This window comes from Engystomops pustulosus, chromosome 4 (assembly GCF_040894005.1).
Source record: "Engystomops pustulosus chromosome 4, aEngPut4.maternal, whole genome shotgun sequence".
Lineage (NCBI taxonomy): Eukaryota > Metazoa > Chordata > Amphibia > Anura > Leptodactylidae > Engystomops > Engystomops pustulosus.
This window is the reverse complement of record NC_092414.1, coordinates 193,101,591-193,115,640: the sequence shown is the minus strand read 5'-3', so window position 1 is coordinate 193,115,640 and position 14,050 is coordinate 193,101,591. Positions and strand designations below refer to the sequence as shown.

The 14,050-nt window shown below is 43.1% G+C and overlaps 1 protein-coding gene and 1 long non-coding RNA gene across 8 annotated transcripts in view; one reads left to right on the top strand and one right to left on the bottom strand.

The window, feature by feature from the left end:
* LOC140127925 (uncharacterized) overlaps nt 1–14,050 on the top strand; it is a 282,936-nt gene that overhangs the window by 59,198 nt on the left and 209,688 nt on the right. The gene's annotated exons all lie outside the window — the stretch shown is intronic.
* Nucleotides 1–14,050, bottom strand: part of LOC140127923 (adhesion G protein-coupled receptor E5-like) — a 102,908-nt gene that overhangs the window by 66,438 nt on the left and 22,420 nt on the right. For both annotated transcript variants that reach the window (XM_072149141.1, XM_072149142.1), the window contains exon 2: nt 6,710–6,748. In XM_072149141.1, the coding sequence (XP_072005242.1) occupies nt 6,710–6,748 (39 nt within the window). The remainder of the gene's footprint in view (nt 1–6,709; nt 6,749–14,050) is intronic.

Genomic DNA, 14,050 nt, shown 5'->3' with positions numbered 1-14,050 from the left:
ATAATAGAAGATCAGCCCTTAAGCATATATGATAAGGAAATCAACAACATGTTTTACTATGAGACTCTGTTTCTATCTTTTCCTTAGATCCTGGCCTCCTGACTCTTGAGCTCATATACTGTATAGATTTATTAAGCAAACTAGTCTGGCCACTTGCCCACATTGTAAACCGCATTTCCTGTCATAGCTCCTCATCTGCTGAGAGGCTTTAAATACTATGTGGTTTTTCTAGAAAACAGGAAAGGCTGCAAAATGATTTTTATACTCTTTTATAACTCTGATTGTAAATCTGGGTAACATCTGGCTGCATTTTGATTAAATTCTTCTAGATTATAACAAAACCAGGAAAGACTTAGTCAAAAGTAGTTCTGAAGTTGATGGGCAAAGGGCTCCAGTTACATGTAGTTGGACAATCTAGTTATTGGGTATTTAGAAACATAATTATGCCCTGCACAATGAGACAATAGATACTGTAAATGTCAGCCAAAACTATTTCAAGGACCAGCCACAGATATATTTTATAAATATAGATGTATTAGCTTATTCCCTATGATGCGTGGGAAAGAAAGGTACAGGCACCTTTAGGTATTGAAACGCATTTCAAATTGCATTGAGTTACTCCTCCCCACATGTGCATGTGTTTAGATATAAACGTTCAGTTAAGATTAGTAGCAAGATGCGTTTTGCCAGGTAAATAGGCTGAACAGAAGTTGCTTCTTACAGAAGGCACGTTTTTAGGTCTAAAAGCATATGCATCCAGGGGGGAGTAACTTTCAAATTGCAATTCAAGTTTATTGTGTGAACACAGCCTTATTGAGAGCACACTTTGGCTGAGCCACAATGCATTTATATGAATGAGTCACAAGCAGAGGTGGCGATGCGCACAGAGCTAACGGCATGGTCAATCTGATCCTGTTCAATGACAGGGCTGCTATAATCCAGGGGTCTGGTACACCGGCCCCAGTCTCATGTGGTGGGTCTTGTACGCCCTCCCCAGTCTCGCCCGGTGGGTTTGGTACGCTGACCCCAGTCCATTCAGAGTGGAGTTTTATTACCTTTCTGGAAAAATGTTAATGCAACCTCTAATCACAAGGAAAAGCTGTCATCCTAACTAGTCTTCAGACTAAACGCTATCATATGTACCTGACCCTTGGCCTCTACCTTTTCTGGACGGTCAGTTTAGGTGTACAGCCATTTGTATTTGTTGTAGGTAACCAGTTTGGCTGTACTTCTGGATGATGGATTGAACAGTGCTCCATAAGCTATTCAGAGCTTGGGGAACCTATCCCTAAGCTTACTTATGTGTTACTTGGTTTTCATAATGTTTTGTTCACTAATCCTCTGAGGTCTTCACTAAACAACTGTAACTATACAGAAAATAAATTACACAAAGATGTAAAATATTCACTATTTAGATGACTGGACACACTGGTGGGAGGGGATTAATAATAAGGATTAAAAATTGGTGTTCAGAACACCAGTTTTAAAATATGCCCAACTGGCAGAGATTTTTGCTATAGTCTCCACTGGTTTTCTGGAGCTTATTATTTGGGATGGGCATCAGGTAGACAGGGACTTTTGGGGTGAATTAGTATCAGGGATTACATACTATTTCCCCCATCTGATCTGACATGAGAGAGTACATCAGAAACTATCATAATGAAATGAATAATTGAGGTCACAACCAGATGGCAATGCAGTACAGAACCAAGAGACAAGGCGTGGTCATCAAACAAAGCAGAAAGTAGGCAACTCAAATCCAGGTCAGGCAGAATAAACTCAACAGGGTAATTGGAACAAATCACAGCAGAGAAGCTCATGCATCAAATTGAAATACCATATATACTTGTGTATAAGCCGAGTTTATAAGCACAAAAAATGTGCTGAAAAACCCCACCTTGGCTTATACACGAGTCTATAAAAAAATAAACTTATATACTCACCTTTTGGCGCTCCTGATGCTCCGCACGGCTCCTCTTCTTTCTTCTCTCTGCTTCTCCACTTCGACCAGCAGAGCACATGGACGCGAAGAAAGAAGAGGAGCGGCAGGGAGCATTGGAAGCACGAGAAGGTGAGTATGTAGGTTTATTTTGTATAAGCTGCAGGGGGCATTTAATCAGTAAAGGGTAGCCTGGCTGCATAAAGCATTTCATAACATGGGTGGCTGGTGCATGGGGTATTTTATTAGTAGGGGGTGGTTGGCTGCATGGGGCATTTCATTACTGGAGGAGGCTGTGACCAATGCATTTCCCACCCTAGGCTTATACTTGAGTCAAGTTATTTGTGGCAAAATTAGGGTCCTCAATTTATACTCGAGTATATATGGTATGACTCACATCAGATGAATGTTTCAAAATAGATTCAGACCCCAATTGATCTTATTAAAAATTTGGTCAAACTATAAGTGAATAGAATCTTGGATGATTCACACACCCCTAAATCTGACACAATGTACACATTACGGTTCTGTTAAAAAATAGTTTTGGTTGTTGTGGCTTAAAAATCTGCACAGTTTTACCCCTTACATCCTAGTGGGCTTCTAGTGTTTTCATCTAGAATATGGTATTTCTCTGTAATCTTTAAGCCTCTCTTAAGACCTAGCCACATCTCTATTTATGATCATACTTGGGACTGGGTGGCTATATAAACAGCAAGTTATGTTAATTTTAGCTGCTTTAAAGTCAGCTGCTTAGGAGACTCTTCCTGAGCTGTCTCTGTTCCTGTCCTGCTCACAAATCCCCTATTGTTGTGTTTTAAAAAATAGGATGTCATGTGCAAATTTATATGCAAGCATACTTTTTTAAGTAGTATTTTATATAAATAAAACATCAAGCTGTATCATTTTTTTAAATTATACCAATGCTTGTTATCTGTTAGACAAACTGTACTTTCTATTAGCCCCATTTAACCCTTTTTATCACCAAGACATATCTTATACTTCCTCACAGGGTGGTTCCTCTATGTCTGAGGATGTATTAGATAGGGCCTGAATTTTAGCAGCCATAACTTGGGATCCCGGGCACTTAAAACCTATATTTTGCCTCTAAAAGAGTAGAATCTCCTTCTTCATATGACTTAAAGGAAACCTACCACTTGAAGTGGCAGGTTTCAGATGGAAATACCGAGCACCAGCTCAGGGTGAGCTGGTGCCGGAGCTTATTTTTGTTAGTGTTTTAAACCGCTGTATTGCGGTTTAAAACACTTTTTAAACTTTATAGCCGGCGCAGGGAGGTACTTCCATCTGAAACCTGCCACTTCAAGTGGTAGGTTTCCTTTAAAGATTGTGTTTCTAGGTGCCAGGGATCCTTTGTCATTCACATTTTAAAGTGACAATTTTGTGTGATTATTTATGTATATAATTTTCAGATTCTCACTTTAAGAGTTAATATCCCCGGTTCCCTGGCACCTAAAAACACTATCCTAGATGTATATAAAAGCGGAGGTTTTTTTGCTTGCGAGATTCTAGGTGCCAAATTACATTCTGTTTTGGACACCTCTTTGTACCATCAGTCAATTTTTATTAATCTTCAATAAACTTTTACACAATTCAAATCAAAATTGCATGAAGATGCCTATGACTATAAAAAGAGTAGAATTCCAGCCTAGTGATGATCTCAAAATTTCATCAGGTTAAAATTCCATACATATACACTGTATGTTGACACATTTTCGACCTAAACGTTATAACTAAGGACTTTTGTCCAAACCACTTCAACATATATGTATGGCATTTTAACCTGATGGAATAAAGATGAAGTATTAGATATCATCACTGCTGGCGTTCCATTCTTCTTCTAATTGTTTTCACGCTGGTCCATGACTCCCTTGCACGTGGTGTATGCTTTCTGTTCTGGGACTGGTGAGGTGAGGTTGGACACAGCTGGATTACACTACCCTTCTGCCGATCTCTATAAACTACTTACCGTATATACTCGAGAATAAGCCGACCCGAGTATAAGCTGAGACCCCTAATTTTACCACCAAAAACTGGGAAAAACTACTGACTCGAGTATAAGCCGAGGGTGGGAAATGCATTGGTCAAACCCCCCCAGTAGTATACAGCCTGCCAGCCCCCAGTAGTATACAGCCTGTCAGCCCCCAGAAGAATACAGCAGCCCCCAGAAGAATACAGCAGCCCCTAGTAGTATACAGCAGCCCCCAGTAGTATACAGCAGCCCCCCGTAGTATACAGCATCCCCCCTGTAGTATACAGCATCCCCCCTGTAGTATACAGCAAGCCCCTAGTAGTATACAGCAGCCCCCATGTAGTATACAGCAAGCTCCTAGTAGTATACAGCAGCCCCCATGTAGTATACAGCAAGCCCCTAGTAGTATACAGCAGCCCCATGTAGTATACAGCAAGCCCCTAGTAGTATACAGCAGCCCCTAGTAGTATACAGCAGCCCCCCATGTAGTATACAGCAGCCCCCCTGTAGTATACAGCAAGCCCCTAGTAGTATACAGCAGCCCCCCATGTAGTATACAGCAGCCCCCCATGTAGTATACAGCAGCCCCCCTGTAGTATACAGCAGCCCCCCTGTAGTATACAGCAGCCCCCCTGTAGTATACAGCAGCCCCCCTGTAGTATACAGCAGCCCCCCTGTAGTATACAGCAGCCCCCATGTAGTATACAGCCTGCCCCTAGTAGTATACAGCCTGCCCCTAGTAGTATACAGCCTGCCCCCACGACCCTTAAAAAAATAAACTTAAATACTCACCCTCCGATGTCGGCGCGACTTACCGATGTCCCCGATGTCAGCGCGTCCCGTCTTCTTTCTTCTCCGCGGCTCCTCTTCACTCTTCCCGCGGCCATGTTTTCTTCTAGCAGGCACATACTATGACGCGGCCGCTGCTGACTTCATAGTTTGCGCGGCCATGAAGAAAACATGGCCGCGTCGATGATAGAAGAGAGAAGAGGAGCCGTGGAGAAGAAAGAAGACAGGACGCGCTGACATCGGGGACATCGGTAAGCCGCGCCGACATCAGGGAGCCGCGCTGACATCGGAGGGTGAGTATTTAATTTTATTTTTTTAAGTGGGTAATTTTTTGGGGGTAATAGACTCGTGTATAAGCCGAGGGGACGTTTTTCAGCACATTTTTTGTGCTGAAAAACTCGGCTTATACACAAGTATATATGGTAATTCAATTTTGAAAATGTGGCAAGTGTCTGCTTTCAGAAAACATGTGGTTTGTTGGGGTTTAGTATACTTCTTTATGCTGTCATTTCGGTTTTATTTGCACGCTTCAAAACTGTCATGTCAATTGCTCTGGCCAATAACGGAACAAAATCCACAGAAACACATGGCAGGTAAAAGGTTTAACCCTTTAAGGACACAGGGTTTTTTCGGTCATTTCTCGCTCTCCATCTTCAAAAATCCATAACTTTTTCATTTTTCCGTGTACAGAGCTGTGTGAGGGCTTATTTTGTGCGTAACAAATTTTACTTCCACGTGATGTTATTTATTATTCCCTGCCATGTAGAGGGAAGCTGGAAAAAAAAATTCCAAATGTGGAAAAATGTAAAAAAAAAAAAAAAAGTGTGTGCGTCACTTTCTTGTGGGCTCAGTTTTTACGACTTTCAGTCTGCGCTCCAAATAACACCTATACCTTATTCTGTGGTTTGGTACAATCATGGTGATACCAAATTTATACAGGTTTTATTGCGTTTTAATACATTTTCAAAAATTAATGTGTACAAAAAAGAAAAAAAAAAATCTTCTGACGCTGTCATTTTTTGCGAAATGAGCCGACGTTTTCATTGCTACCATTTTGAGGGCTGTGCGATATTTTGATAATTTTTGTATTACATTTTTTATGTCATATAAAAAAGGTGTAAAAGTCTCATTTCGGACATTCGTGTGCCATTTCGCGTTTCGGAGGTCACCGCCGTCAATAACTGTTTTAATATTTTGACCGTGCATTTTGGGACGCATAGATGGTCAGATCGTTCCTACCATATACTGCGATACTACTGTATCACAGTATATGGCATTTCTGTACAGTATTCGTTACAATATGCCACTGGCTCATTGTAATGAATAGGCAGAAGCCATCCAGCCTTGGGTCAAACGAAGACCCGAGGCTGTCATGGCAACCGATCGCCGCCCCCGATGACGTTCTGGGGAGTGCCGATTGCCCATGCGCTGCCACATTTTAAGTGCCGACGGCGGCTTTGCCGACGGCAAACAACAGGTTAACACCCGCGTGTTAGTGATGGGTCTTTGCTGCGATATGCAGCCCGTGAGCCCTCTTCATACACCCTTCAGAGCTCCGTGGCGGATCAGAGCGTGAAGGGGTTAAAGAGTTTTCTGGAGGTTGAAAAACATATGGTATTGAAATGTATAATGCTTAAAGGTGTTTTCCCACAAAGGAAAGTTAGGCCCTATCCAAAGGATAGGGCCTAACTTGCTGATCAGTGGGGGTCTCAGTGCTGAGACCCTCACAGATCGCAAGAACAAGTGGTCCGTCAGACTATCAGACTAATGGAGCAGACAGCCGCGCATGACCGTTCTGCTCCATTAATCTCTATGGCACTGACAGAGATGGCCAAGTGCAGTTCACCATTTCTTCCATGAGTACTGTAGACAGTGAATGGAACATATCCAATGTATAATGTTTGTGGAGTTATTCATTAAAAATACAGTTATATATTTATTTATTTTTATTTATTATAGAATATGAACAAAAAATAAAATATCTGTTTTCTTACCTGTGCTTGGTGATGTATAATGTGATGTGCCTATAAGACCTGTAAATAAGATAAATGATAGTTATTTGAGACCCCCCCATTAGTAACATTGTTGTGTATTTATATTCTATAGAGTCAGTGGATTTCAACATCATTATGGAAAATTATATACCAGTAGTTACATTTTTTTCTATCCCCTTGCTGAATTGGGGTTCTTTGTTATAGGCTTAAGAATAAGTGCACGTCATCGTAAATTGGGGGGCAGTACACACTGCTACAGAGATTATAAAGATAGGAGAATTGCAAGTATTTACTAAAACAGACTTGTCAGTCCTCTTCTAAGTACTACAGCATAAAGAATAGAAGAGGCAGAAAGTTAAAATAAAAATAAAATAAAAGGTGTTAGCAGACTGCAGGAAGCAAGCATATGCAAATACTAGTCCTCTGAAGCTTAGTGACAGCTTTGAACAGAGGAAACAACAAGGTTATAAAGAAAATAACTCTATTTTAAATATTTAAAACTGGATTTTTAATAGAAAGCATGGAATAATCCCAGTAGTTTAGTGATGGTCATACATGCCTTCATAACTGACATCCCAGTGCTCTATTCAAATTTTGGCATCTTCTGACGCTAATAACTTTTCCACACAGCAAGAAGCTGTGTGATGTGTAATTTTTTGGCAAAATGAGCGGACGTTTTCATTGCTATCATTTTGAGGACTGTGTGACATTTTGATCACTTTTTAATACATTTTTAATGTCATGTTGTAATGTGTAAAAGTTGTGTTTCGGACATTTGGGCGCCATTTCCCGTTTTGGAGGTCACTGCCGCCAATAACTGTTTTTATATTTTGATAGATTGGGCATTTTGGGACGGGGCGATACCTAATGTGTTTGTGATTTTGACTATTTATTATGTTTTATATCAGTTCTAGGGTTAGGGGGGTGATTTAAAGTTTTAATATTTTATAAAATTTTTTACATTTTTTGAAACTTTTTTTTCCCCACTATTTCTTAGACCCTCTAGGGTAAATTTACCCTTCATGGTCAGATCGTTCCTACCATATACTGCAATACAACTGTATCGCTGGCTCATTGTAATGAATCTCCTGAAACCATGCAGCCTCAGGTATGTCATGGCAAGCGATCGCTGCCCCCCGATGACGTTCGGGGGAATGACAATCTGAAGAAAGATGGCGGCGTCCATGCGCTGCCACGTTTTAAGTTCCGTTGGTACTTTGCCGGCGGCAGAGAAGAGGTTAACACCCGCTATCAGAGCAAGCACCAACGGCGGGTAATAGCGATGGGTCTTTGCTGCAAAGAGCCATCTTGGTCCCTCTTCATACACCCTTCATAGCTCTGCGTCGGATATGTCCGTCGCAGAGCATGAAGGGGTTAAAATGTTGCTATGTGGAGTATATGTTTACAAATTATCCTGTTGTGAATGCCCCAAACGTGTAATATCGTGTGGATGACAAAGTGGAAAGATACTTTCTGGGGGTTTCCCCTTTTTCCAGGAAGCATAGTGGGGACTTTTGCTTGCATTACTCTAAGATATGTTAGTAAATTGAAAAGGAAGTTCACCACAATGTGTGTACATCATCTGTGACAACTGCTAAGGTGGATGTCAGATATGGGTCATATTTGTAAGAATATTGTAGAACTGAACAATTTTGCCTAAAATTGAGATCCTTAGACTCTCTTTTATAAAGATTGCCAACAAAGTCCAAGAAGGCTCAATACAACGCAATGGAGCACATTTACTAAGGACAGTGCCTGTGTAGTGTGCAGATTATGGATTTCTGGAGCACTTTTTGCATGCATGCGCCCCCTGCACTGCGCAATCAGTTTGCACATAAAAGAATGTACAAAGTCCAACAGAAAAATGGTGCGAAATGGTGAGAAATTGTGTTCTCGTAAAAAACAGCATTATCTTATAATTTACTAATTAGTGTCACAATTATTTTATTAGATTTTTAAGATTAAGTTCTATAACAGATTAAGTATTTTGCTAGACACTACAGACAGTCCCCGGGTTACATACAAGATAGGGTCTGTAGGTTTGTTCTTAAGTTGAATTTGTATGTAAGTCGGAACTGTATATTTTATCATTGTAATCCCAACCAGAAATTTTTTGGTCTCTGTGACAAATTTTAAAAATGTTGGGTTGTCATTAGAATCAGGATTAACACTAAAGCTTCATTACAGAAACATTTGATAACTGTTACAGCTGATCATTGTAGCCTACGGCTGAAGTACAATTAATTACCAATATCCAGAGGTCCGTTTGTAACTAAGGGTTGTATGAAAGTCGAGTGTTCTTAAGTAGGGGACCACCTGTATTTGGGTTATTTTATGATTTAACCCCTTGCCACCAAAGCCAGTTTCCACCTTCCTGACAAGGCACTATTTTTAGAATCTGACACGTGCCATGATCATTGGTTCTAACTTTGGAACACTTAAAGTGTAACCGTCATTCTGAGCAAAAAAAACCCAAAATACATAATTCTGCTCCTGGTGTCCCTGGGAATCATTCCTCAAAGTATTTTCCCTTTCGGTCCTCATTTAGTACCTTTTTTGGCCCATAGCAACCATGGTTCTCAAAAAACTACAATCAGCAAGATGGAGGGGCGGAGCCTGCCTCCTGTCACCTCATCACAAGCGCCTGCTGCTGACCAATGACACCAGAGCTATCTATGTAATATCTATCTATCTATCTATCTATCTATCTATCTATCTATATGTCCTATCTATATCATATCTGTCTACCTACCTAATTAACACTCCAGGACAGCACATGAGGGCACAGATTACAAGGGGAACAAGATTACAAGAGGAAGGAGCAAGATTTGGGTAACTATCCAATTGCAAAAGGGCTTTAAATTACCTGCCCTACAACATATCAAAAGTTTTTTGAAATGACGGTTACACTTTAAACATATCCAGGTGATTTAAGATATATCCGCCGCTGAGTTTATGCTGGCTCGGCTCTGGATCGGAGCCGAACCGGCATCAGGAAACACGGGGTGCCGGCTGTAACTAATAGCAAGTGTTTAACCCGTTAAATGCCGCAGTCAACGCGACCGCGGCATTTAACATGCCTTGGGGGGGGGGGGGGTCTTTCCCCCACGATAGCACCGATCGTTGCTATTGCAGCACTGGGGTCCGATCAGGACCCCAGCTTTGCCTACTGGCACTGCCAGTAAGATGGTGTCAGTGATCGTGATAAAAGAGCAACACTGGTTAAATTTTATATTTAATTGCCTTAAGAGCACACTAGACAATACAGTTCACACAATAGATATATACAGTAAACAGAGTACAAAATACACAGGTAGCACTACAAGTCTCGGCAGTTCAGTGAGTTTGTTACCTTGTGTTTGTGTGGCCCTAATGGGGATGGATAGTTCACACTATATGATCCTCCCTGCGCTTTTTTGATTGAAAAGAGCTTTATTCAAAATTCGCACAGAAAAGTTACATACAGTGTGAGCCATGACGCAGCATGGGCTTTGTACATGAACACACAATAAATTGAGATTCACTCCTAGCATTTACAGACACAAAGCAAAGACTATGACATCCTAACTCTATGCCAGAAATGCTACTCTAAAAAACAAGCTCCACCAAGCAAGGATACATGTTAAGGTTGGTACACAAAAGACAGGGGATAGTGTGCCCTGAGCTTGCCCCAACCTCTGTCCCTTCCTATAGCCCCCCCACGCTAAACCGTGGGGCGACTACTTGAAGACTCGAGATACGCTGGATAAGTGTGGGAAGGAAAACACAAACAGACTGACAAAACATAAAACACAAAAGAATCGTAAACAAGCCGGAGTCACAACGAGAGGGTACTTCAATAGCAAAATCAGTAAGCAAAGAGTCAAAGTCAAAAACTAGCCGAGGTAACGACAATACAGATACAGATACTGAGCAATACAACCTAGCAGCAGCGAGTGGAGAAAGGGATTTTCAAACACTGGCACAGGTGACTAGTGAAGCTGCAATTTATGCAGCCAGAACTCCACCTCCAGAACCTGATAGGAGCTGGACAGCATCTGGGAATTAACCCCTCATGGCGCAGAACAACCAGGCACCAAGCAGAGGTTCAAAGTCCCAGCCACTCCTAGACAGTGCGAGATCTTAGCAGCCGCTGCCCAGGACGAGAGGTGGAGTTTGCGCGGATACGCGCCGGGGTTCGGAGAACGCTGCTGGTACCACCAGAAGAACCAGAAGTCCCAGCAATCTCCCTAGCGAACCTGACAGTACCCCCCCCCCCCCCCCGACGGGGGGCCTTCGGACCCCTAGATCTTAAAGATGGCTTCTGAGGGTAGGTCTGATGAAATAACCTGAGTAACCGTGGAGCATGAACATCTCTAGCCGGAACCCAAGACCTATCCTCAGGACCAAAACCTTTCCAATGGACCAGGTACTGCAGGGAGTTACCTACCCATCTGGAATTCACCACCTTTTCCACCTCAAATTCCAGATTCCCCTCCACAATAGATGGAGAAGGAGGGTCAGAAAGAGGCAAAACAGGCTCAACATAACGCTTCAGAAGACTCTTATGGAAGGTGTTATGGACCCGCCACCCTGCTGGAAGTGTAATCTTGAAGGAAACCGGGTTAACAATATGAGTAACAACAAACGGACCCACAAACCTGGGCGCAAACTTCAAAGAGGGGACCTTCAATTTAAGGTTTTTCGTGGATAACCACACTTTATCCCCCACCTCGGATTTAGTGCGCCTTTTTTCAGTTTGTTGGACCATAGAATTTTGTGCCCTCTGAATATTCTCCCGAACTTGTGACCAGAGCGAGCGCAACTTGGATGTAATAGCTTCCGCTCGAGGAATATTAGAGACAGGCACAGATGAAAAAGAGAAACGAGGATGAAAACCATAATTGCAGAAAAACGGAGATACCTGTGTGGACGAACTACAGTGGTTATTAATAGCAAATTCTGCCAACGGAAGGAATTTCACCCACTGGTCCTGACTGTCCGAGACAAAGAGTCGCAGATATTGAATCATCTCCTGATTCATTCTCTCGGACTGACCATTAGACTCAGGGTGAAACGCCGACAAGAACGACAAATTAACTTCCAGTCTAGAACAAAATGCTCGCCAAAATTTGGAAACAAATTGTATTCTGTATAAATAATTCAGCTAATTCTTCAGCTGAAGGCAACTTTTTTAATGGAACAAAGTGTCCCATTTTAGAGAAGCGGTCCACTACCACCCAAACCACTGAACAGCCTTGAGATGCTGGCAGATCAGTGACAAAATCCATAGACACTTTAGACCACGGCCTGGTGGGAACTGGAAGCGGAAGAAGAGGCCCCTCAGGACGTCTCCTGGGAGTCTTTCCTCGCGCACAGACCTGACAGGTTTGGACAAATGCGGGCACATCCTTAGTCATGTGAGGCCACCAGTAACTTCTCTTTAAGAGATCCAAGGTACTCCGCATTCCCGGATGACCTGCCAATACCGAGCAATGCGTCTCCTCCAACACTCTCAAACGACAAGAAGGAGGAACAAATAATTTGCCTTCCGGAAGGTCTTTAGGTGCAGATCTTTGTCCTGCTAAAATTTGAGAGGAGAGGTGGGAGGAGACAGCTGCCAGCACAACCCCTGGAGACAAAATATTACTGTCAGCAGCCTCTGGAAGCTCAGGAGTCCCGAAGCTACGGGACAAGGCATCAGCCTTCACATTGTTTGACCCAGGTCGGTAGGTGACCACAAAATTGAAGCGAGAGAAAAACAAGGCCCACCTAGCCTGACGTGAGTTCAAGCGTTTAGCCGTATCCAAATATACTAAGTTCTTATGATCCGTGAGCACAGTTATCGGATGAAGAGCTCCCTCCAAAAAGTGTCGCCAGACTTCAAATGCCCACTTAATGGCAAGGAGCTCTCGATTACCAATATCATAATTCCTCTCACAAGAAGAAAATTTTCTAGAGAAATATGCACAGGGCCTAAGTCTGGTGAGAGTGGAAGACCCCTGAGACAACACTGCACCTACTCCTACCTCGGAGGCATCAACCTCCACAACAAACGGTAGAGAGAGGTCAGGTTGTACCAAAACCGGGGCTGACGAGAATGCCGCTTTTAAAGTTTCAAACGCTGAGCAAGCGGCAGGGGACCAATTGTTCAGATCAGCACCCTTACGGGTCAGATGCGTGAGGGGTTTGGCGATCACGGAAAAGCTCTTTATAAAGTTCCGATAATAGTTAGCGAAACCTAAAAAACGTTGTAGGGCCTTAAGATTGGTAGGCCGAACCCAGTCCGTGAGCGCCTGAACCTTACTCGGATCCATCTGTACATCAGAGGGAGTCACAACATAACCTAAGAAGGAAACCTTCTGGACGCAAAAAACACACTTTTCCAGCTTAGCGAAGAGGTGGTTTTTGCGCAACCTGGTAAGTACTTGGCGGAGATGTTGCTGGTGAGAAACCATATCAGGAGAGAAAATCAAAATATTGTCTAGATACACCACCATAAACACACCGATGTAATCATGAAAAATGGAGTTCATAAACCCTTGAAAAACCGCTGGGGCATTACTCAAACCAAAGGGCATAACCAGGTATTCAAAGGGGCATAACCAGGTATTCAAAGTGCCCCAAAGGTGTATTAAATGCGGTTTTCCACTCATCCCCTTCTCGGATCCGAATCAGGTTATAAGCCCCTCTGAGATCTAATTTAGAGAAAACTTGGGCCCCAGAAACCTGATTTAACCCCTTCCCGACATTGGACGTAATAGTACTGCATGTCGGGAGGTGAGTTCCCGCAATATGCAGTACTATTACGTCATGCATTCAAATGATCATTGTGTCTACAGACACAATGATCAAGAGGAGATGGCTGCTGTCCCTGACAGCAGACCATCTCCGCTCACGGACCGGGGGGGTCACTCCCCCCCCCCCCATGCATACGATCGCTGCAATCAGCTGGTCAATTCAGACCAGCCGATTGCAGCAATGCAAGGGTTAAAAATAGTATTCGGCGCGTCTGCGCCTCAAATCAGGAGGTGATCGGTGCAGTCCTAATAAGCACCGATCACCTCCTTCTGTTTGATGTTGGAGGTGGCACTCTGCCAACCTCCTAAATGATCCGATCTGTCTGTCTGACAGATCGGATCAAAGCTGTCACTGCCGGGGTCCACTTACCAGCTCCGCTGGTAGGCTGGGCTGCCGGGTGAAGGGAGGAAATGATGACACATGTCATCATTGAGGAGTGACAGCCTCCTCTGTCACTCCTCCCTCCCTGTCCGCCCCCCTCCCACTCTGCCCGCCCCGATCCTATACAGCAATGTAATGCAGGGACAGCGCACCGAGCGCTCAGTCCCTGCATAGTGTGCC